The following is a 25,694-nucleotide window of genomic DNA, read 5'->3' as shown; positions in this document are numbered from 1 at the left end:
ATCCTCATACCTTTTATACACTGCTTTCAGTCATGGTTAATGGCAAGAATGTGTCATACGAAAACCTCAACTTTTAAGTAATATACCCTACAGTTGCTTTGAGTTTTCTGGATACTGCTGAATATGATCAGTGCTTCATTTGGATCTTCCCTAAAGGAATTTCAAGTGCTTGTCTTATTTAAGCCATTCACAATTGTTACAAGAGTTCCTGCCAAAGTGTATGAATCTATTAGTGGGCAGCTTAGTTTAATTTGTGTGTGTGTGTGTGTGTGTATGCATGTATGTATGTATGTATGTATGTATGTATGTATGTATGTATGTATGTATGTATGTATGTATGTGTATATGTATATGTATATTTAAAAAAAACCTGTAGATTAGATCCAGGATCTTTTAACTCTTTCTTATGCCCACTTGTATGTATGCTTTATTTAAAATATTTACCCTTCACCTTTCTACTTTAAACTTAAATAGTATACTTAATATTGAAATAGCAAACCAGTTTGCCAAAAAAAGAATCAAAATATGCTAACTACAGTAAGCAGCTATGATATCCTAAGCCAAGCAAACTTATTACACAGGTTCCTTCATTTCCAGAGACCAGATCAGAGAACTACATTAATTGATATTGAAAGAAACAGGTAGTTCCATACCTACTGTAAAGACCCTAACCTTGATCACTATTTGTTGAATCTCTGCTATGTGAAAGCATTTGGAATAGAAATAAAGATCTCAATAATCAAACAAGTTCACCTGGGAAATCGCCATCCTTTAAATGTCATTTACATGCTTATTGCACTATGTAGCTCACACTCAGATCAGAGATCTGGCAGTGTTTGTCTGATGCCCAGCTTTGACTTAGAAGCTGTTGCAATCTATTGGTAGTTGACTGATAACACTCAGGGGTATCTAAAACATTTTTATATTCAGCTTGTTTAAAATTTCAAACATTGCTGGCATGGTCAGAACAGCGCTGGAACACTTCCAAGAAGATCAGAACAACCTGTTATGAACTTGGAACAGTTGCTTCAAATGTTTCAAATTCAAAACATTTGCATAGTACTAATTAATATATGTCTCTGCTAACAATTTTAGTTTACACAGTATGGAAACTTTGAACATTTTAAATAATATATTAGATTTCCCCCAATTGAAAGTTTTGTCTCAGCAAAATGCCTGAATCTTCAAATATGAACAGGTGTAATCACTTTCCTATAGTATAAGATAATACTATATGGACTTTAGCCAAAGTTAATGCATACACCTTATGTCCCCTATACATTCCTTTTGTGTATGTACAATTGTTTTCAAGTGCAGTTCACGTAGAGTAGGGGTGTCAAACTCAATTTCATTGAGGGCTGCATCGGGGTTGTGTTTGACCTCAGGGGGGGGGCAGGGGGCACGGCTAGCTCGACTTCACTCTTGTCTGTAGTGTCCCGAGCACTTTGCCAGTGAAAACGAGCTCCCAAGCTCCATTTTTGGCTGTGAGGGACTCCTGCCGCCCTCTGCCAGTGAAAATGGAGCGGGGGGACAGACATGCAGCCTTCCCAGGCTTTGTTTTATCTGGCAGAAGCACTGTAGGCCAGTCCTTCGCTGTTTCCAGGGTGGGCCAGATCCGGCCCCCGCGCCTTGAGTTTAACACCCCTGACGTAGAGGAAACCCTTACTGGCACAGTCTTGTACAATATCCAAATATCCAAGGCTGAATACTTATGCAAATTAGAACAACTTCCACTTTAGAATGACTCCCCACCCCATGGCATGTGAACAGGCTCAGAGCAACCAACCAGGAGAGGGTAATTTATGGTTTGAATTTGGTTTCTATTTAGAAGTGTATATAAAAACATGGCTAATATATTGCATGGAAAGAAATCAATTTAAGAAGGGAAAACTGGAGAAAGCATGTGTTCATAAGTGTATTTAGGTACCGCAAATCACGGTTGTTATGAGCCAGTTCTATATCTCCATTGTCAGAGAGTTTATACATTAGTCTTCTTTCTGCTGATATCTTCCTGATGGTTGGAACTAACTTGTGTACTTTCTTTTGGCTACAGCTGACAGGAAACTATGAAGCTGCATTCCAAAGCATCTGAACTGGCAAGTATTATAACCATTTAAAAGAATAATGTATGGACATTATTAAAATACAGAATCTGTTGGAAATTCGAAATAACAAATACCCATTCAGGAACATCAGAGAAACACACAAAAACTCTGAAGAAACTGGCCCTCAAAATCACCACAAAACCTGTGTGACTTACAAAACAGGATAATGTCCTCTTTCAAATTCCTAGATAGCAAAAAGTAAACACTGAAAAATGTGTTCAAAACAATTGGAAGCCAGTACTTCTATTAAAAAGGGAAAAACATGCAATAAATATAATCAGAGTAAAGAAAAAGACTTTCAGTATAGGCACACCCTGTAACAAACCTATATTGACTTTTCTTTATATGTGTCTTGAAAGGGTTATGCAGATCATCATGAATCTGTTCATAAGAAGAGTGGCCTTCTTTAACACTAAAACATAAACATATAAATTGATATACACATACAAACCCTATTGAAAACTGTTTTATCTAAATCTCATTGCCTTATTATTGATCATGAATTGTGTTGTTAATGCATTAAATAACATCTGTAATGATAATATTCTAACCTATGTCTTATTTTCTAATCAAATAACCCAAAGGGAATTGTGTATTCCGCAGCACAGTGTTGCTATTTATTAGAAGAAGAATGGATGAATTCAATTCTTAAAATTCAGTGATAGAGAACTGTCAAGTCACACCTGGAACATAAAAAAGATATTAAATCACATACTAATAAGCGTCACTACAATTGGGAAAAGAGAATTAATTATGCCAAGATACTTTTCTATACAGAATTTTCAAAGAGAGTTAATATAAAATTAGTCCTATTTATTTTGTTTCTTGATTCTCTTACTTTGGGGCCTTAAATGTACCATCATTCAATAACTAAATAAAATGCCTAAATCATGCAACGCTGTAAGAATACAAACAAAATAGACATGGAAGCAATAAACAGAATTTTGTGATATTAGATTAATATAGTTTCAAATCTAGACTTGACAATTACCAAATATTTTTTTAAAAAAGTATTTGCAGTTTTACAGTATTGGTTTTTCAACACATATACACACAATTGTTTATATAAAACAAAACATTTTTAACATTTAGAAAAATTGTGTCATAATAGTTGACAGTAATGGAAATATTAAGCTTTTAAAGACATTGGGCCAGTAAATAATGAAATCTTGACATTTTACTGTCAAATTTCTCAAGAAAAATATCTTGAAGCAAATGAATGTTTACTATAGAATGTTACTACTATTTATTTGCTGGTGCAAAATTTGAGGTAAAAATTTGTTGAAAATGGCTATCAGATGATCACCATTCCTCAATTACATTAGCACCAAGTAAACTTCATAAAGAAGCCATTTATAAGAAGACAATCTGAGTTACTAAAAGTCAGACCAATCTAAGTCAAACCACTAATTATAGCAATGCAAATGTTTCATATGACCTTCCATGTACTGCAAAGGACTGTTATTGCTTTTCTCACCTGAGAAGCAAATCTCTGATAGTCCTACAGAATGCCCTTTTAACATGTGCACTGCATACCAAATGCCTGGGTTTCTATGTGTTAATTGTTACAGCCTTCATAGCAAAAAGCCCCCCCCCCCCAAAAAAAAAAGCATAGGGAGCTGATTGTTAAGTAGCATCAGCACTGGTGTGATAGAACTTGACTTTATCTCAAAACGAGCTATTTAAAAGATACAGTTCTGTCTTCTTGTACCCTGATGTCAAAACTCTGGAGGCCTATTACACCTGGAATGAATGGGTGGTGGGACGGATGGATAGATAGTTATGTGAGGAATGTAAACAGAATGATAAATTACTGGGATTAGAAGGAACAGTGTGTTGGTGGAAAGAGATGATATTAGTTATTTTCAGAGCTGCCTTGTGCTTTTTCTAATTTGTATAATATAAACAAATAACATATTTAGTATTTTAAAAGTATGTCTTTTTATAATCAACAAGTTTCTCCTGGTTCAAATAACAGTAGATGATAAAGTTTCATTCCTTTGTAGTTAAAAAAACTCCCAGATATACAGAGAAATGAAGTTGAAGAAAGTAGAATGTTTTCTAGTTTAGCATTCTTTCCACTGTGCTTTTGGTGTGCAATGAACACTGAGCATCATTTCTTATCTAGCTATATCGTTTCAGCTACTCTTTGTAGGAGAGGAGATGAAGAATTAAAAACTGACTGTGACTATTTGCTCTCATCTAGTGATTTTCTGGATATTTGAAATCAAATAAAAGCCCTAGTTTCAACATGCTTCTAAATATTTTTCATGAAAATAGCAGAAAACAGAAACAGGTGCATGTCTGCAAGCCAGAGCTCATTATGACCATACAAGATTCAAGTTATATTATGGCATTCTATTGAAGTCTTTTTATTCCCCACTCTCTTCTTTTCTGGAAAAAAACCTATTACCATAGGAAGGGCAAAGATTAGAATGTTGTCAAATGACAGAATTTAACCTTTCCAACACATGTGGACACATGCACGCACGCATGCACACACAAACAGAGGTTTACTGAGTGCCTGAATACATAAATTTGATAATAAATTCTCCCACTGTCTTAATTTAGTTCTGCCCAATTATAGAGCATTCCAACAGTCCCAGTGTTACCTCAACCTACTGGGGCAAGAAATGCAGCAGGGCCAGACATTTTACGCCTCCCAACATATTTAATTTTGTTGCATTATAGATGCTTCCTTACATGCGCTTTGAAAACATTAATAGAAATCTGCATGTTAAGCCAAAGTCTTGTATGGCTTGGTGCACCTATTTCATTGCCATGAACTTCCACAATTTAATTAATCTTTAGCAAATGCTACACCTATTCTTTTCAAACATACAAACGTAAGCAGGCCATCTTATTAGGAAGCTTTCAACCATTAAAAACATGCTGAATTAGATTCCGAGGGCTGCTTCTCAAATTACATTTCTTTGAAAAAAGAAAAAATGAAAAGCCTATGTCAGTCCAACGTATAAATTCTGCTATGTCCCTTCTCTGATTAGAAAAATAAATAACCATTCTAAGAGAATATACAGGGCAAAGATCTGAGCCTGTACTGACTTTCAGAAGGAATAACTACAGGAAATTGAAGTAAGAAGAGAAGATATTCTAGGATAACTTTGTACAGTAATCAATCATTGGGTCCTAGTGTCACTCACCTGCAGTTTTCTTAAAGAAATGAAGTGAAATGACTACCCCAATAGCAAAATATTTAAATACCCCCTGTCCCCCACAAATACTTATTTCCAGAGAACTAGAATGTTATCAATGTGATACCAATTTCCTAAAAGGGAACTAAAGAAAATTATAGGATGGTCATCTTAATTATATGTTCCAGGCAAATTGGGAAAAGCCCTAAAGAACAAACATGGTAGAAGGAAAATTAGCATCAGATAAGAGAATGTGCCCATTTATGAGTTGCCAACTAATTAAATAAAAGGGAAAGCACAATATAGACATTGATCAGTAATTTCAGTGGGAAAAAGCAGCAGTGTCACACAAGGAGCTGCATTTAGACAGGTGCTTTTTAACTTTTCATCAATGATCTTTACTTAATGGTAAGCAGTGATCTGGCCAAGTTTCAGAAGAAATTCAAAGTGCTAAAAAAAACAAGTGGAAAAAATTAATAAGCTTTTAATTGGATAAACCAAATGCAAAATTGGACTACTACAGGTAGTCCTGGACTTACAACAGTTCATTTAGTGACCATTTAAAGTTACAATGACACTGAAATAAGTGATTTATGACCATTTTTCACACTTACCACCGTTGCAGAATCCACATGGTCACATGGTCAAAATTCAGACACATGACAACTGACTCATTTATGACGGTTATAGTGATCCGGGGTCATGTGATCTCCTTTTGGGACCTTATAACAACCAAAGTCAATGGGAAAGCCATATTCACTTAACAACCGTGTTATTAACTTAACAACTATGCTGATTCACTTAGCAACTGTGGCAAGAAAGATCATAGAATGGGGCAAAACTCACTTAACTAATGTCTTGCTTAACAACATAAATTTTGGCCTCAATTGCAGTTGTTGAGGACTACCTGTAAATTTAACCTTATATAAACTGATACCCAGAAGAGCAAAACCTACCATGAAAGGTACCCTGTTTGTGGCCTCGACTGTCTATAAAATTGAAGATTGAAAGTAACCTCCAAGTCGCAGACAGCATGTCTCCAAATTCAGTGCAGGGAAACAAATATGCCAGTAGAATGACTTTATCTCCTACTTCTGGAGTTGGCTACTGTAAAAAATGAAGTGCTATATAAGATGCCTGATCCATCAGGGGCGTTTGTATATAAAAGTCAAATTTACCTACAGAGCTATATCTAGGGCAGTATTGGTGAACCTTTTCGGCAACGAGTGCTGAAATGAGAGCGAGTGCCAGAAACCAGAGGAGCAGCCACCCAATACACATATGCACGCCGGGAAGATGGTCTTGCAGTTTTTGTTGCGTGCATGCGCATCGACAAGGTGGTCTTTGTGCATCATGCTTGCCAGAAACCAGAAGACCAGGTGGACGGTGCGCATGCATTCACTGGAAACCAAAGATCATCTTCCAAGCACGCACATGTGCACCAGGCGGCTGCTCTTGTAGTTTCCCGCACTCCTGTGTCCGTAAAGACAAGCTGGCCGGCACGCCAGAACCCAGAAGAGCAACGGGCAACAGCTCACATGCCCAGAGATGGCTTTTCATGCCACTTCGGGCACACGTGCCATAGGTTTGCCATCACAGATCTAGGGGCTTCAGAGGCTATAGTATTTATGTTTATTAAGAGACAGGAGTAGCAATTAAGTGAGAAATATAGAGAGGAAACTATGACTCCAAGTCAACAATTAACAAGTGAATCAAAATAAATGATCTTGAAGATAGAAGTGAATAAACCAGAAACCCTACAGATATGTTGGATCAGCTTCCATTGTTTTCCCACTGAAAATGGCTATTGGGGCTTACAAATATCAGAGCTTGCAAATATCTGGATGGCATAAAGTTGCCACTATTTCTTGTAGAGCAAGGACACTGGGCTAAAAGGCAGCCCTCCTATTCAACTTATAGTCTAGACTTATTACCATAATTGGTTTCATTTTAATATTGCAAGCCGCCCAGTCATCTCGCAGTGAGATCGACCACAAATAAATTTAATAAATAATATAAATAATTGACTGTACAATTATGGTTGTAAGCCATTGCAGTTATAAATTGTGGTGACATGTGATCAGACCTGATTTTATGACATTTTATGTGATGGTCATTAAGGTGACTGGTAAGTAATCAATTTTTCCCAGTTTGCAATTTTTGCCAGAAACTGGAATAGATGCCAGAAAATGACCATTTTTAAAAAAAAATTGCAAGCCACAAGTCATATTACAACAGAATATAGCAAACAGTTGTAAAGGTAAGGTGCCTAAAATACAATCACGTGACCATGGGTGTATAAGTTTGTGTGCAGCCTTTTTCACTCCAAAAATGGACATCCAACTTCAAATGGTTGTTAAGAGACCAGTCATATGAAAAGGTCTACTTGTAGTCATAATCATCATGCAACTTTTTCTGAAGTAAAGTGGGAAGTTGTAGGAGATGTAGTTCATGACTTTCGGCCTCTATCTGAGGAGCTATAAACTTCAATAGAAACTTGTATCTTAAACTCACAAAGATCTTGAAAAATGTATCAAATGCAATATAATGCAATATAAAAGGAAATGTATTAAATATATTATTTATTAACTGACTATTAACTGACTATAAATGAAATAGAACATACTCTTTGTACATTCTATTTCATTGACTGCCTCCTACTGTCTGAAGTATAGTCAGCAGCATTCCATTCAAAAACCAAATGTGGCTTCACAGTCTGAAAGAAGCTGCCAATCTCTGCTACATTAAAACAGGGACTAAAGATGAGACAAGTGGATGCTTTTTAATGAGTGGGGTTCAACTGGGTAGCTATCAGGAACTCAAACACCACTCAGGTGGGCTAGTCATGTTTTCAAAGCAGATGATACACTTACACCACATAAAAAATTACACAATATATTCATCAGTAAACTAGTGCAGTAACAATTGGAACATCACCATTGGGTAGGTAACAGAATGGAGCATATCAGAGTACAGAAATCATTTCAAACATACTTCAGGTTGTAATTTTGTTGCTGCTGAAATGAAGACCTCAAAGGCAAAGCAATGATGACATCACAATATGCACAAATCAAGAACTGCATGTGGGTTTATTTTACAATTGAGAAAACAGTGGATTTCATTGCGTGAACCAAAAAGGTACTGTACAATATTAATGATAAAACATCAAAATGTATAATTCATAGTGCATTGTTTGCTTTATTTTTATTTATTTATTTTGTCAGATAGCTCCTTTGAGTACATGCATCTGGGAAGATGCAGGTGCCAGTAAAATTTCTCTATTTAACTCAAGCTGCAAGGAACTCAATTTTATTCAAAAAAGTGTGTTTTTACATTATATACACAGAAATTGAATATAAAATGACAATATAAAAAGTTAAGAGAGAAAGCATACAGCCAGAAGGTACAAAGGAAGTTGAACAATTTAAAATGGTACAATATGCAACATGTACTGTTTTTTTTTTAACCTAAGCTGATGCTGGCAATTTACAAGGATCAGAATCCAACACTTGCCCCATTTTTGTTGTTGTTTTGTTTCATTTTAATGTACCAATGCAGCACACTATAGAAAGATCAGCCTGTACCAAAGCTTACATTTGTAAATAACTATAAACTGCAGTATCTTACAGAAAAAAGAAATAACATTTTTACATTTTTTTTAAAATAACTTGCATACTTTTTATGCCAGTCAAGTGGCAATATTCAGCATTCAGAGGGTTTGGGCATAGTGGCAAACTGGTTTGTGATTTTATTTTTTAAAACATGGGTCACGTCTTTGAGCATTTGATCACTTTTAATAATTATTCAAGAATGGCATGCATCTTTTCTTTGCAAATCAGAACTGCGCTTTTTGAGGGGGGGAGGCCTTTTGACATTTGAAAAAAACTATTAAATGTAAGTGAATTTGACCCAGTTATATTAGGATGAAATGCCTTTTTTTTAAAAACACACACACACCTTCTTTTGGGAAAGGCACAGAATACTATTATAGTCCTCAGAGGGTTAAAAACTGACACCACAGGGTTCTGTGACCTTTATTGTCATGGTAACTTTGTAATTTTAGAATGTCTTTTTGTTATTGTTCTTTGTGTCTTTCTTTACGGCTAAATTAATGTCTCTCAATAGTGTCTCCCACTATAGTCTACAAAAGATAGCTTAACATCAAGGACATGTGTTGAAAATAAAGGTCAGACTTTGACTCACAGAAAAAGAAAGGGGGGGGGGAGGAAAGGGAAAAAAAGGTTTTAAAAACATGCACAGATCAGACAAAGAGCATATAAATATAACTACAAAACGTATGTAAGAAAAACCAAGCTCCAGATAGGCAGTTCAGCAACAAAAGTAAGACTGATTTCAGAGGCTCAGATCAGGCCTAGTGCAGTACTATGAAGTTTAGTGCAATGTTCCTGTGGTCACTTGCATACCTGGTTGCTTACCTGGACGCTAATGTTTTTCTAACTCAGTTACATAGATCAGATGGTCCTCAGGGGACTTCCCATGTGTTTTACTAAGGTGCAGTTTGACTGCATGCTTGCTTGCAAAAGTTCGATTACAGAGCTTACACTGGAATGTGGAGCCCGAGTCCTCCTCGGCAATTCCAAGTGAGCCTAAAGTCTTATTTGAGAGAACCTTGGAAACATTCTGCTGTTCTTGTATCTGATTAAGTGGCAATTTGGACAGATCCTTCAAACTGAACCCTAAATGTGTCTCCAAGTGACTTATATACGTAGAAGCAGTCCTGAATTGAGAGGCACAATCATTGCAAAAGAAAACAGGATGACCTGTATCCAAATTCTTTAAAAACTTAGTTCCACCTGTCCTCCTTAACTGATACTTCACATTTGCCAGCCAGTGGCTAATTGTGGTCATGGAAAGACCAGTAAACTTCGAGATATGAACCCGTTCTTGTGGGCCTAGGTCCGACATAATATATTTGCCTTCTGGTGTCTCCCTCAAACTGGAAGCAAACTGGGCTTGAAGGATGAGAAGATGCTGAGGGTTCCAGTTTGACTGCCTACCCTTCCTCTTGTGTACTGGAGACAGTTCATCCAAAGCTTCTTCAAAGCTACTTCCATCTGCGTCCGATTTTTCTGACACAGAAGATGGAGTAGAAGATTTGGGAGTCAAGCGTCCTGTGAGGTTCTTTACCATGTCAGAAATATCCATTAGGGCACTTTCTCTTAGAGGAGATGAGACAGAATCAGTCATACTGGAAATCAGTGGTTTGGTTTTGGATTTTGTTAAATCAATAGGCTGATCGCTGTTCTCGTAATAGTACCGGTCAATAGGCTCAGCTTGCTTGGCTGGAGTTGTAGGGTAAATGGGTTTGTCCAACATGCTGTTACTAATCTTATATAACATGGCCAAAGGATCCAAAGAAGGACTTACAGGATTAGAGACTTTGCCTAAGTGGGTATTCATGATGGACTGCAAAGCACTCAGTGGGTTAATGAATGATTGCTCTGGTGAATGGTCTGTAATGATACCCAAGTTATTACAGCCATTGGTGACTTTTGCTTTAGGTGGTTCAGTGCCATTAAGTGCATGTGGGTCGGCTAGAACATCCTTTTTGACCCTCTGAACCTCAGCTTCAGGACTTTGTTTTTGCTGTAGTGGCTGCTGATGTAGTTGTTGTTGCTTGTTGCTTTCCTCTGACTTTGGAAAGTCTTTGCTTTCCTTAGGAACAGGGGACAATGGCTTGACTGGAGAACATTTTTCTTTCTCTGAAGGCTTTTCTTCTTTTTTAATATGGATTTTGCCCGTGACCTTCTCTACTAGCTCTTCCATGGCAGAGACATTACTTTTATGAGGAGGGGGTGTCAGATTGCCTGGTGAATGGATCAGCGCATTGTGTTCTGAAGACAATGATTTTACATTGCTAGCATACGATGGCTGAATCTGAACACTCTGCACAGTTGGCTGAAGGGATTTAACGGTTCCTGGAAGCTGATAAGCTGCATGAATGCTAGGGTAGCCTCCCCAGGAAGGTGCTCCATTTTGAGCTTTGCTTATAGCTGTGGTCACTGTGTTCTCCAGAGATTTCAATATGTCGATTCCACCTTTTGGACTTTCATCTAGATCCTCTTCTCGGAGGTACTGATAGACAGCTGTTGGCTCAAATTTTTCTGAAGAGTCCTCGTTTTCTTCTTTAATTTTTTTGTCTGTTTCAGTAACAATCACCTGTTCTTTTTCTGGCTCCTTCTTTTCTTCAGAAGTTGTAGATCCAGCAGGAGAATCCGGTTGCTTTTTAATATTTGTAGCTGGTAATCTTGTATGAGTGGTAGGTGGCAAAGGTATGGATTGTATCTTTTCTTCAACTACCGAGTCCAGTACTAGCTGTTTTCCTTTCTTAGAGGCTGAATTAGTTACTTTCAAAAAATGTCCTGTGACCATCATGTGAGCAGTCAGCTGCTGCAAAGTGTCATGGGAACTGCCACACTCCATGCATTTTAGTATCTGAGCTTTGCGGGCCTCAAACTGCCAAGTGTAGCTAGCACCATTTTGATAGCCGTAGCGATTATTGGGAGTTACATATGGATTGGCAGTTTTCTGATCCTTTCCTGCTTCACTAAGTGTAGTCTCTGAAGTGATTGCTGTTGGCTCAGGTGAGCAAGGTGAAGCCAAGTCCTGAAGTGCTCGTTTTTTGGTAGAAGGCACCAGTTTGGTGATGGCTGGTACTGGTTCCTTCAGAGGCACTTTCTGGTAATGCTTTGTTTTTATCATATGGACACTTAAGTCTTGTAAAGATTCAAATGAATGACCACAGTACATGCATTTTAGTACTTTCTGGGCATCCTCTTTGCCTTCCATTTCCATAAGTGATCGCTTTCTGGGCTTTGACCACCGTCTGGCTTTTTCAGATTCTTTATCTTGGTTGTCATCCCGGTAATGTCCAGTTTCATTCATGTGCACTGTAAGCTCTACCAGTGTATCATACGCTGCACTACAGTCTTTGCATCGGAATTTACTGGCACCAGTGAACACAGAACCATACAGTTTATTGTTTTGCCGGTAAAGTTGCACTGTGCTGAACAGACTGGGTTCTGGTAGAAGTCCATATGAGGTCTGTTGCAGAGTTTTGGCCAAAGCCGCTTGATGCCAGTCATAACCTGAACTGCCACTGCTACTGTTACTAGTACTACTGATGCTTGTAGTGGTAGTAGTGTTGGTACTGGTGCTGGCACTTGTATTTGGGGTACTGTTACTAGTGGTGCTGTTAGTGGTGCTTTCTTTCGGGCTGTCTTCATTATTCTTTGATTTTTTTAAATCTAAAGCTAAACCAGACCAACAAGATTCTGACAGTAAATTTGCATACACGGCTTTTATCTGTGCTAAGCTGTCCTGTGGGTAGGAAGCATTGTCCAAGCACTTGTGATCTTCTTTCTCTTCTTTAGAGGAAGAGCTTTTGAAATGAGCCAGTTGATCACTGTTTTCACTGAATGGTGAACCATAACCTGCATCTTGATTTGTTGCTGTGCTGACTGGAGAATTCTGGTAACTCTGAGCCTCTTTGATCTCTGTTTCATCTTGGCACATGTACTCAGTTTCTTGGATGTCCAGAGATAGCCCATCATCCTCCCCACTTTCTTCATCAATTTCTGCTGCTTTCAGTTCTTCTTCAGGAACATAAGCTTGAAAGAAAGAGAAGAGAGAGAGAGAGAAAAGAACAATTAAAGAATGTACCCATTTATGTACCTATTACAATAAAAATGAGGGTTATATTGAACAGAACATATGCATAGCTTTTAGTTCAGTATGATAATATTCCTTCTCAAATTAAGACATTCCCTCTACAACTAGACATTGGCATGATACCTCAGTAGGATTAATGTTTTACCAGCAGAATAACCAAGTCTGACTGAAGCTAAAATACATTCTTCAGTTATTTATTATGATATAATTACATTACAATTTTGCTGGCATATCCAACAAGGTAATCCAACAAGGAGTAAATTATCTGAGGATTATGGCTTTAGTTTATTTACTTATTTACCACATTGCTAAATGGATGGGTTATTGTAATCTTTTTTCACAATAGAAAATTATTCAGTTTAGTTTCATTATATTATGTTTAACAATCCAGTCTATGCAAAACAGGATTGCTATAAAGTTCTATGAAAATAGAGTAAAATTTAAAAAAATCATATTAGAATTTAAATTAATTACTAATTATTAAGTATTGTTATCATTAAGAGTTATACATGCATATATTATTAATAATACAATGCAATTTTTCCTTCCTATTTTCCCCCAACTTTTCTTCTGAATGGTATTATTTTTACTTTAGCTGTAGCTAAAATAAATTCTAATTTTGTATTTAAAATTTATCCCAATTTATTTGGATGAGACAAATGATCCATAAAATACAATACAAAGGATCAACCTGGTAAAAGATATACAACGAAGTGTTTGAATAGAAATAACAATAGGTACTAGGCAACTAAGTTTGCTTAACATATTATTGGAGGGTAGAAATACAGTTAAATATTATTTTTACTGACATTTCTATTATTATAATATGTATCCAGGACTTATTTAGATGTATCCAGGACTTATTCCAAAGTTACATACAAAGAGCATAAAAACTGTGTCCATTAATTGTCTCATCGTCCATATAGCAACATTACAGAATGATTCCATTGGACAAATACTGTGTTCCATTAGAACAGTAACATAAGAATACTAATTAGTATTAATACTCCAACGAAGGACATTATACTTGTTTATTAATAGCTATTATAGCAGCAATTGGCACAAACAATGGATAAGGTGTAAATCCTCAATTTTTCCAAATTTGATGGAATTCTAAAAGTTGGTAAAGTATTATTGTGAGAAAATTGATTCTCTAACCCCCTTTCAGTTTAGATTCAAGCCAGAGTATAGGACAGAACAGCATTGGTCATACCCTTGGATGACCTCTGACAGGAGCAGGATGGAGACAGTGCATCTATTTTTGCTCTTCTTAACCTCGCTGTGGTTTTAGATACCATCGATCATGGGTATCCTTCTGGACTTGCTCTTGAAGTATGGGGTGGGTAGGATAAAATTCTGCTGGTTCTACTCCTTTCTCTAGGACTGGTTTCACTCAGTATCATTGGGGGTGGTGGAGGTCCAGTCCTTAGCCCCTACTTTGTGCAAGACCACAGAGCTTAGTCCTTCTCCTCTCCAGTTTAACTGAATGAGGACATTCAATGGTTGGGATTTGCTTTGTATCAGCTTTGTATCTCCACACCTAGCTTCCTCAGTGAATGCTAATCCATAAATGGAGGCTGATGAGGTGCAACAGGCCTCAGGTCAACACAAGCAAAATAGAAATGCTTTGCTCCACCTTCTGCTACTGGGTGCCTTCCATTGTGGGCCTTGGATGAGTGGCACTGCCTCGGATAAGACTGATGGGTAATCTAGACTAATGATTCCAGCTCGAAGAACTCATCATCAGGTTGTGCACTAGCTACCCTGGAACAGGGTTCTGCTCATTATCACTCATGACCTCGTGACCTCCAGTCAGGACTATTGCAATGTATTCTACATGGGGTTGCATTTGAAGAGCCCTCAGAAGCTTCAATTGGCGCAGAATCAGCAACACAGGTAGTAAATTGTGCCAGGTTTTTTGGCCCATGTAATATCACTATTTTATGAGCTACATTGGTTGGCAGTGTACTTTCGGGTACAATTCAAAATTTTGGTTGTTGCCTTTTCTGTCTTAGCACCAAGCTTGTGAAACATTCTACCTCTGGAGATAAAAAGGTCCTGACAATATTGGCCTTTTGTAAGGGCCTGTCTAAGCCTGAGATCCTGAGAATATGCAGGGATCACACTTCTTGGTTGCAATATACAATTTACAATATAGTTGTACAAATACCACATAACAAAGTACTCCCAGCAGTTAATAGTAAAATAAAATTCTACAACATAATACAGTTAAACTATCTCAAGTCAATAAAACCAATACAAAACCAGATTAATCTATGTTCAGATTTAATATTGAAACAAGATCTAAACAAGGTACCCAAATTGATATAGGTAGCAATTCTTCAGGGTAGTCCAAACTGGGAAACCAAAACAAAGAATGCCAATACAACATTTATTGTAAGATTTAATAATATTTTAATAAAGTCTTGCAAATCTGAAATATTTTCTCTGTCCCCTGCCTTTATGTTCCAGAGAACTAGGGAGAGTCAATTTTGAAATGCTTTCTTCCACCCCATTCCTACTCTGGATCCAGATTTCTTTTATCACATCACTGTCTATGCTGAAGCATTTCATCCTGTCTCTTAAGGTTCTTTCACAGCCCATTACAGATGGCAACATCCATTAATTCCCAAACACCCTCCAGAACAATTATGTTTTGACCGGTTTCTGAAAGAAAGAAAAAACTGGGAGTTACATATGAGTTATTACAGAGAAACCTATTGTCAGTCAGCACAAGTTTTGCAATATGTAATGTAATTACAATATGTAATATTGTAAAAATATGAGAAATATGAAATATGAGAAAGCTCCCTGCAGTTTTTTTGTCAAATATCAGAAATGATTTGCCATTGCTTCCTTCCTAGGGCTGAGAGAGAGTGACTGGCCCAAGACAACTCAGCTGGCTTTGTCCCTGGACTAGAATTCACAGTATTCTGGTTTCTAGCTTGATGCCTTAACCACTACACTAAACTGGCTCTAATATAGATTTAAAATGTGTAATTAAAATACATCAGCTAACAAAAACTGAATGCTTCTAATCTCTCCATGACAAGCTGAAGAAGTGAAAAGACTGCTATAGCTCATTTCAATCCCAATAGACTATGTATTTTATAATTGTTTCAGAATAGCTAACCAGAGTAGGTTAGCCATTCTAAATTCAACTACAAAACAATTAAATAGGAAAAAAGCTATATGTACAGATGACAATTTATCTGTGAATGTAAATCTCAGAATTATTCTCATCATGTGCATGAAAGAAAACCCTATTGAACCAATGGGATTTACTCTAATATAAATATATAACATTTTGGGGGGGGATTTGAATTGTTCTTTATTTAGTCAAGACTTTGCGATATATCATACTCATTTTGTCAGCAATATGTTATAGAAGAAGAGACGGTACTGCAATAAATATTAGGCTTTGGTGCTGACTAATATAAACAATTATAAATTTATTAAAGTCCATTTATAACTCCTATAGTGCAACTTTGGGGAGATATTCAGGTCTGAGATTATTATAATTGTCACCTAGATCAACAATGAAATGACTCCTCAGAAATGTAACTTTAGCGGCAACATCAAAGAGGTCCAGGGTCAGCACAGGTGGGCCAGACCTGCCAAGACTATACCGCTTGCTACCCTTTTGTTCTTGCCTCATTTTTAATGCTTTATACAATAGTCAGAAAGCAGACAATGAAAGATTTACATAGCGGCAACAGCTATTTTACTTATTTGTTTCCTATGTTCCAAAATACATTACTCATTTCAGTAAGAAAAAAAGCCTTAGTATAACAAATTGCAGTCTATTCCTATAAAAACTGATCCCATGGTTTAAGTGATTAAAACTCTATACGCTCAAAATATTTCTTTTTCAATGCTGTTAAGTGCTGGAAAAATGACTTTGTTCCTGAAAAAAAAGGAACCGAAGCAGTAATAAGGATGGAATTGTAGTAAGATACAGTGAAGAATGGCCCAGTTAAGACCACTGGGTCCAAAGTCTAAACACTACCAGCTGCACCACTGCTTGATTTTAAATAGCATGCATTATTCTATTAATAAGCTATAATTAAACAGAAATGGTGAAACTAAACATGACAGGTTGTTTCAGAATTTTGCCTCCTACTAAGGTTGGCCTGCGGCATTGAGCCTCCTACCAATCTATGACGCAGATGTCATGCAACAATTTTAACAAGAGTGGTCTGCACTTAAAAATAAAATAAGAGATAAATATTTAAAAGTGACAAGCATAAAGCAAGCAATGACATATCCAAGTTGATTATCAAACTTTGCTATTGTGTTGCCACCTGGTGAAATGATACCATCTAACCAAAATTATGTATTTATTGGAATCAAACTATTCTTTTTAACTAACAAATGTGATATTCATGGACAGATGGTCACTATATCAAAATACATTTATTCTAAGGGCCCACTTCAAAAAACATCTTATATACACCTAAGTACTATACTAAGTTTAGATTCAGAATACGAATTGTTACCATGGGAAGGTTAAATAACAGATATACGATTCTACCAGAAGCAAACAGAACTGGATGGATGAAGAAGAAAAGCACCAGCAGGCATAGCTGCCAAACCAAACAATCTTACTTTTATAATTGGATGTTTTATGTATACATACATACATACATACATACATACATACATACATACATACACACACACACACACACACACACACACACACACACACATATATTGTTCATTTTGTTTTTTACTTTAAAAGATTTATCAACAGTATATAATTCAATGGCTACACACTGATCAGTGGTGGGTTTGTACCAGTTTTACTACTGGTTCTCTCTCTTGTGCGTGCTGTTTCTGCGCATACGCAGAAGCATCCAGGCAGGTGACGAAGCTCCCACCACCGCCACTACCGGTTTGGTCGAACTGGGAGCAACCCAACTCTGCCACTGATGCACACTCACCTGAAAGTGAGTTCCACAACTCTAGAAAGTCTAGAGGACTTTCTACTAAATAGGGGAGTGCATCTCTATGTGTATATAATTTCATTGTTAAATCTTTTTAAATCTTTTTTTTCTTAGAAGCATATGCTAAAATTCGTGATATTCCCATCTGACCCATTTCTCAGTAGCATTCAACATTTCTGAAATCTGCCTGCCAAAAATAAGAGGCCCCTTTCTCACCTTTCATTTACCAGTATTCTGCTGTACTTATTTTTCACTCCTTTTCCCAAATCTCATTTTATTTTATTGAAAGGACAATTTAATGTGATTTCTAGTAATAATGGAAAAGTTCTTCAAATAATATAACATTAAATAATACCAAAGCTAAAAAGATAAAGATCTAGGAAAAGGAAGACAAATCAATATCTTCCCAACTGGAATGCTTTGTAGACTTGAGACTGCCATCTGTTAATATACTACATTCTAACAAAAATCTATGAAAAATGATCTATAAATCCAGCTTTATGGTTATAGTTCATTAAAAATTATTGTGAGTTTCTATTCTATCCTTCACCTCATTCTACATTATCTCATTCTGTAGATGTTATGATTCCTATACTTGATCAGCAGCCTGACATTTTTGATTGAGAAAGACAAAGGAGAACTTGTCTACTCTTGCTTCCAAATCATGGATCTTCATTTAAAATATGAGATTGTCTTTGTTTGCTTTGCCTCATTTTTCTATTAGATCAAATTCACATATTTCTTAATAAATATTTCATACCGAACTGTGTATTAAAACAAAGTGAACTTGAGAAAAAAGCAAAATAAATATAGTTCTTTATCCCTTCTCCTACCCATAGCTAAAAAGGCCTTTTCCCCAACAGATTCTGTTTCAACACAGAGGTCATACAGCTATTTGCCAAAGAGAGAGAAGGTAACCTTCTGCATTATACTATGCTACCTTAGAGTAGAGCAAAGGACCAAAAATTACTGTTATATTACAATGTGTTAGCACAAACATTAATACAATAAGATCATTACTCTGAACTGGCATCCTCTCACTTGAGGAAATAAAACCTACAAAATTGACAAAAGCTTTGTCTATGTTTATTTAATTCACAATTTTTGTAACCCCAAATCTATAATAAAACAAAAAGACATAAAATTGATAGAAATCACCCAATTATAACCAGAAATATTCAGTCGTGATTAAAAACACAGTGGAACATTGTTGAATGTATTAATAGTTGCATTTATATTTGAGTATACATCTACACATTTGGGTATAAAAACTGACTGATTCATCATTAGTCATATTTACTGTATACTTGCACATCCCAACAAGCCAGTTCAAACCTTAGGATCAGAAAACTGCTAGGCTATCATAGCAATATGCATTTTACAGGATTTTAAAAAAGTACTGTATAAAAATCTGCATTTTGTGTGTTTAATACATCATACTGAATATATATGATTCTACTATTGCAAGAGCATATGAACTAAACATATTTGAGTTTTTTCAGCAATATTTAGTATAAACTTCACAATAACAAAAGATTACAATTCTAGAGACTATGAAACTTAATTCTGATTTAACATATATAAAACTACATTTTCTAAACATGAATAGACATTTCTGCTGTGAAGATTTTTTAAATCATCTATAATAAAAGCAATGCAAAGAGAAAGAATTTGTATCACTGATTTCCTGAGCAATATTATGTCTATAGATATTTGCATAGACTGCTTTTTTTTGAATCTATAAAGAACATCAAACACTACACGGACAGATTGTTCATTTCTCAGTCGGCCTTGTAAGATATTATCCAACTCTTCTGTAATTAACTGCACTTTTTTTGAACTATTATTAGTTTCAAGATAAACCGTTTTTTCTTAATGAAAATATTTTCTTCTTCACTGTTCAAAATGCAGCCAGAAATACAAAATAAGTTTGATGCTCACTGACAAAAGGGAAAAACAAGTCAGGCCTTGAGACTGACTTTCTGTGGTTTTAATCCCTTCCCATTAAAAAAAAAAAAACATTTTGTTTGGGTTACTTGACTTTTTCTACAGACATATAAAGTATAAAGGATTAAATTGTTAGGCGGCATTTTTATCCATGTTTGAGAAACACTTCTGTCAGTTAAATGTATTATACATTTTTGCTATACTATATCAATGCAGAAATCAATGTTAAGAAGTAAACACACAGACTAACTAATATTTTAATTCAATTTGTCATGAAAAAAATCACCAAAATACACTTCAATATCACTGATATATATTTGTCAGTGGAAAGTACACTTAATTTTCAGATTTTTCAATATTAATAATTAGTAATGTTAACAAAAATAACACAAAGTGTTTAAGGTCATTGTTTTTAAGCCACAAAAGAAGAAAATGTAGTAAAATAAGGTTAGATTTTTTAGAATCTATTCAAACTAGATTTTAGTATTTTAAATCCCTGTCTTGCATTAAGCCAGTCACAGTATTAAAAGATAGCATTGCATTAAATTGCTAACATCTGATAGCACCAAAGAAGTCAACTAATAATTTAATACTGTGATGAAACATTTCCCAGTGAATGTTTTTCCTCAGTCCCTGTGTTTCAATAGATTTTTTAAAAAGCTTGATATGCATCTGTGATCAGGAATCAGAGAATATATTTATGCTGATTTTAAATACCTTAAAATATGGTTACAGTACATTCTATATTACAACGCACAGTAAAACTAAGACCCTTTGTTTCTCTGAATTTTCACAGAAGGGATATCCTACAAATTAACTGGAGACTGAAGATACCTGTTTTATTTTTCTATTATTACGTCATATTAAAAATCTTTGCATATATGACATGCCTTCCGGATACCAGTATCTCCCCAAAGATCTACTGTCGTCTTTGAGCAACATGTCTGCATTCCAATGTAAGCCAACACTATATATTGTATTGTTACCAGTATAGCACATTTAAGATTTGCTTCAGTAAAAAGATTATATATTGTAAATAAGTCAGAAAAGCCAAGCATAATGGTTAAATATGATGTTGGCAAAATCAAATTGTCTGATTAAAATATATTAAATTTGTTTCTTAGCCAGTTGCATAAACACATGTGTCATGCTATTCTCTACATATGATCACTCTTTTTTATATTAATCATATTTTCCACAATTATAAATCTGGGAATATAAAAATATGGGCACAGGAGTACCAGTAGCCAATAAAATTATTGACACATTTAAGATGGACTTTAGTAGGTTGCAGATTCCATTTGTTTTTAACTGTGCTCGATATAATTAGATTACTTCAGTATTATAACTAAGCCTCTACTTACAAATGCTTTTGTTACATACTCATTGCAATCCAGCTGAAGCTCACTCAGACTCCTAAGGCACTTACAAATAGGAGCATTCAATTTTCAGCAGTCTTAATTCTCACTGATAAATAGTAAATGCAGAAACTGCAATTGCATGAGAAAAGCACCATGTCCTGCTGAATCAACTTACTATCTTTGGTGAGGGAAGACTTTTAATATAATGCATACAATATACCAAACTATATACTGTGATTATTTATCACCATACAATATTTATCAACACCCTTTGCTATGGAATGCAGAGGAATCACTAATACACCCTATTATCAATTAACATTTAGGCTGGAAGCCACTTAAAAGGCTATAAAATAAAGCTTTTGTGAAAATCCCAAGATTATAGCTATTTTCCGTTGCTCTGAATATAAGAGAACTGCATTAAGAAAATCCTTCTAGGAGAGTACAGAATAGTAATATATATGCACATACTGTATGTAAATATATCTGCAAAACAGTATAATACAAGTCTTTGCAATTTAGCCCATTTAACAACATTGACCTCAAGGTTAATAAACTGGCTAAATCCCAAGCTTTTCAGCTTCAAGTACTTCATGGCTTTAGATCTACCTCAGAGTAACTGATTGATGGGTTTAGACAAAATTAAGCAGTTATGAAATAATTTCAAGTTAGGATTATTAATGAATCAAAAGATATTAATAACAGGTACAAATAAATCAATTGGTAACTTTTCTGTATTAGTTGTATTGTGTCTATCATTTTTGTGGTATAATTTATAATTTTTGTGGATATAATTTAATGTTTCTGGGCATTTCTGTCTACTTTTCTGTCCAAAGACAACCTAAGTATCCAAAATAATCAAACTTTCCCTTCCTGACAATCGGTTCCCAACTGAGTCACATGCCAAAAAGACTCAATGAAGTAAGCAAGACAAGTTAATAATGTCTATTTGAACTCTGTTTCCAATAGGTATATTATTCTAGGTTTCAGTTCAATCCTAGGATTCAGTCTGTGTATGCATATATATAAAATAACCGTTGAATAGTTTCTACATTGAGGAAAAATACAGTACAATGTAGTTGACTACCGATTTGAAAAGACAAAATATGTCAAAATATAAGTATTCACAAAGGAATGCCAGAGTTCTACAGTATCAGCAATTTCTCTGCATAATGTACCTAATAGGAATGCTTAAATCTGATAACTTCTCACCTCCTCCCTTTCAATCCACCCTTTTGGTCTTTAGAGTTATTAGGCAATATTTTTAAGTAGCTTGCTCTCTAATGCAAATAGAAGGAATGGCTCTTTCTCTGTCAAATAAACCACACATCAAACATTTCTTTTTATGTTTTGATCACCAAAGAGAGCAGCATATTAATCAGACTATCCGCCACTCTACTGTCAAGAATATTCTAATTGGAAAAAAAAAACAATCATTTTCATCCCTGCTGGCAACATTAGAGCATTTAACCTGTTTCCATTACTTATACAAATTACCGTTATAAAGTAGGACAGATGTTAGAATCAAGCTACAAAACTGACTGCCATACATTCTTTATATGAAGAAGAAGAAGAAGAAGAGAGAAAGCTGTTAGAGCATGTTATGCCGCATCAATAATGCTCCCTCTGCTACTTGATTCATTAACTTCCACCATCAACATTTCACTTTCTTTCTGTGTTCCATCTCATCTGAGCTTATTTCATTTGGAAGCAAATAGTCTTTTTCAGCTATTTTTTTTTAATCAGGTGCTCTCAAGGGTCAAAGGAAAGGAAAGCGGAGGGAACAAGAGAAAGAAACCCCAACATCCTGTCAAAAATGCTATTTCTCTAACAGAGATGATAAAAGAGAAGTCAGTTAAGATATTGGTACTCTAAGATGGCTGTCACTTTAGATAGAAGATGGCACAACTCACCTAGACAGGTGACACTCTGGTCGGGCAAAGGGTTGATACATTATTGAGAACATGAGAGATTAGGAACGACAAAGACTCTAGGCCCAGAGTGCCTGGGGCTTTTTAAATAGTAAAATCAGCAGGCACATGAATTTCAGCCTCCATTTGCATTGCAGCCTCCATTTGCATCATCTCCAATTTGAAAAGAATCTCAGATAGTAGGGCTAGATGAGACATCTATCTAAGACCTTAGAGAGCCAATATTAGAATAGACAATCCCAGGCCAATGAGCTGAGTCAAACTTAAAACATATTAAGTAGCAATAAAATATGCACTACAAGTGTAATTATTATAAGATTATTATGCAGGTACAGTGATAAAAAATAAGGGCCTAATTCTCCAGCTTGCTACTCTGAAGTCATCTTTTAGACTCTTGTTCTAAAATAATTGTGTACAGGAATACTTTGAAAAAAAGTGATGCTGTCATCGAATTCAATTATCAAATTTCCATTATTGGAAGACTATAGATAGCTAACATTGTTATATCCCTTCCTTCTCCTTGCTATTTGTTTCATCACACGATGCATAATGAAGCAGTTCAACAATAGCATATATTTTCTTATATATACTAACATTTCCAAAGTGATGCTTTAATTGAGTATTGTTGGCTTAATTGCTCTTATCATTACATACAATGAAAAAATGCAACAAAAAGTAGCAGCATATAATATGCATTTATACTGCAAAAATATATGCTGCTGGAGGCCTTATCCACTAAAAAGAGGAAAAACATATGTTAAGGTATTGAAATGTAGAAAAATTGCAGGTAACACTATTTTTTTAAAAAAAATACAGGCCTTAATTCCTACAACTCTAGGAAATTGTAGTTTATAATACAGCTCACAATATTAAATCATGTATTTTTTAAAAATATAGTACTAAGTAACAAAGACCTTTTTAAAAATGAGTTCAATATATCCAAAAGCATTAATATATCAAGATCTGCTAGTTACCATATGTATATTTTTGAAAAAATGCAGAGGTTCTATCAACCACTTACAGTTTGACTTTGATCCCTTCTCTGATTTCTAGCATGAACATTTGATAGGAATATTGGCACATGCAATTTGAACACTCTGCTCAGTTTGGCAAATTCCCACTGACTAAAAGGAATCATACTCTGCTGAGAACGGAGTGAAAACAGGGTAAGGATTTTGATATTTGGCCAATTCTAAGTATTTGTCCCTGAGGGAAACTATACTGATATCTCCACTGTAACCGTAGACATAGTAACTCATTGCTTTAATTTCCTGCTTTAAAAGCTAGCAAAGAAAAAGGGAAAAGACACCGATGCCCTTTGGGTAACGGAATCTTACATGTAGCTTACAGTGCAACCCCTACAAAGAGTTCACCACTATAGTATGTGGTAAATACATTAATAAAAAAGAGGAACGGAGATGAAAGGGAGCAGAGAGACAGATTTTTAAAACAAAAGATGAAATCTTGCTTTAGAAAAGCTATCTTTGCAAAGGTCTGCTACTCGTTAAATCACTAAGAATATCTGTCAGACTTATCCTACTACACCATTTGGCTGATGTCAAACCTAAACAAACCAGATCAGAAAACCAGCCAGTGGCAGGACGTAAATGAAACGAGAGAAGACCAGTCTCACTGTAACTCGCATGGTTTGCTCGCTGATTTTGGGAGGAGGGGGGAAGGAAAGAAATAGTGGCAATCATGACAGTCATTTGCAGTACTAATGTCCAATTCAACCTCCTTTCATTCTCCTGATTTAGGTGGTCAGAGTAGTTTCGTAGACGACACAGGGAAGCTGTGCTGTTTAGCAGGCTGTTTAATGGGAAACTGGCAGTCTTATTTCTTTTCTAGATTTGGTTTGTCACTAGGTCTCCATTACATGCCACTCAGCTTTGATATCTTTGGACAGGACTGATCAAAAGATGTCATTTGACCTACACAGCATGGCAGAAACTTGGAGAAGTCTCATAAAGCGACACTCTGGCTGTAAATAAAATGACATTATTATTTCCTCTCTCCTATCATGTAGAAAAGCCAATTATGGTAATGCATTGCATGTCAATGAAAATACAGCAATCTTTTTGGAGCAGCTTCTGCTGGCGTCCGTGTTACAACTCTGCTTCCTGAAAAAAATTGCCCATTGGAAAGTGAAAAGGAATTGGTGAGAGATGTCTTGCAAACTCTTCATAAAATTGTAGTATTTTTAACGGTCCTGGTGATTCTTAAAAAGTGTAAAAAAGATGCTAGCTTCTGCATTATCAAATAATATAATCTCAAATAATTTATAGTTCATTGAAATAATCATTACATACACTACATTCTAAGCTTCTGAATGACAAGAAAGCTGGACTGATACCAATGAATACTATAATGACCAATATCCTTAATTATTTATAGTTCAACAATACACATATTGGATTCTCTATATTATACGAAAGCCAAATCAAAGCACAGAACTAATGTTATTCACAATTTAATCTAATTTGTGTTAAAGTAATATATAGCATGTCACAACATAATGCTACTTCATCAACTATGTTTATAAAAATATCTTGCATTA

General features: G+C 35.5%; 1 protein-coding gene across 4 annotated transcripts in view; it reads right to left on the bottom strand.

Moving 5' to 3' along the window:
- Window positions 1–8,327: 8,327 nt before the first annotated feature.
- Window positions 8,328–25,694, bottom strand: part of TSHZ1 (teashirt zinc finger homeobox 1) — a 70,297-nt gene continuing 52,930 nt past the window's right edge. For all 4 annotated transcript variants that reach the window (XM_014065089.2, XM_087707330.1, XM_014065090.2 and 1 more), the window contains one exon: window positions 8,328–12,888. In XM_014065089.2, coding sequence (XP_013920564.2) covers window positions 9,701–12,888 — 3,188 coding nt within the window. In that variant the 3' untranslated portion in view covers window positions 8,328–9,700. The remainder of the gene's footprint in view (window positions 12,889–25,694) is intronic.

This window comes from Thamnophis sirtalis, unplaced genomic scaffold, assembly GCF_051295495.1.
Source record: "Thamnophis sirtalis isolate CommonGarterSnake01/CBP01778 unplaced genomic scaffold, rThaSir2_p1.2 scaffold_2, whole genome shotgun sequence".
Taxonomy (NCBI): Eukaryota; Metazoa; Chordata; class Lepidosauria; order Squamata; family Natricidae; genus Thamnophis; species Thamnophis sirtalis.
The sequence above is the reverse complement of the archived record's forward strand: the minus strand, read 5'-3'. Positions and strand labels throughout refer to the sequence as shown.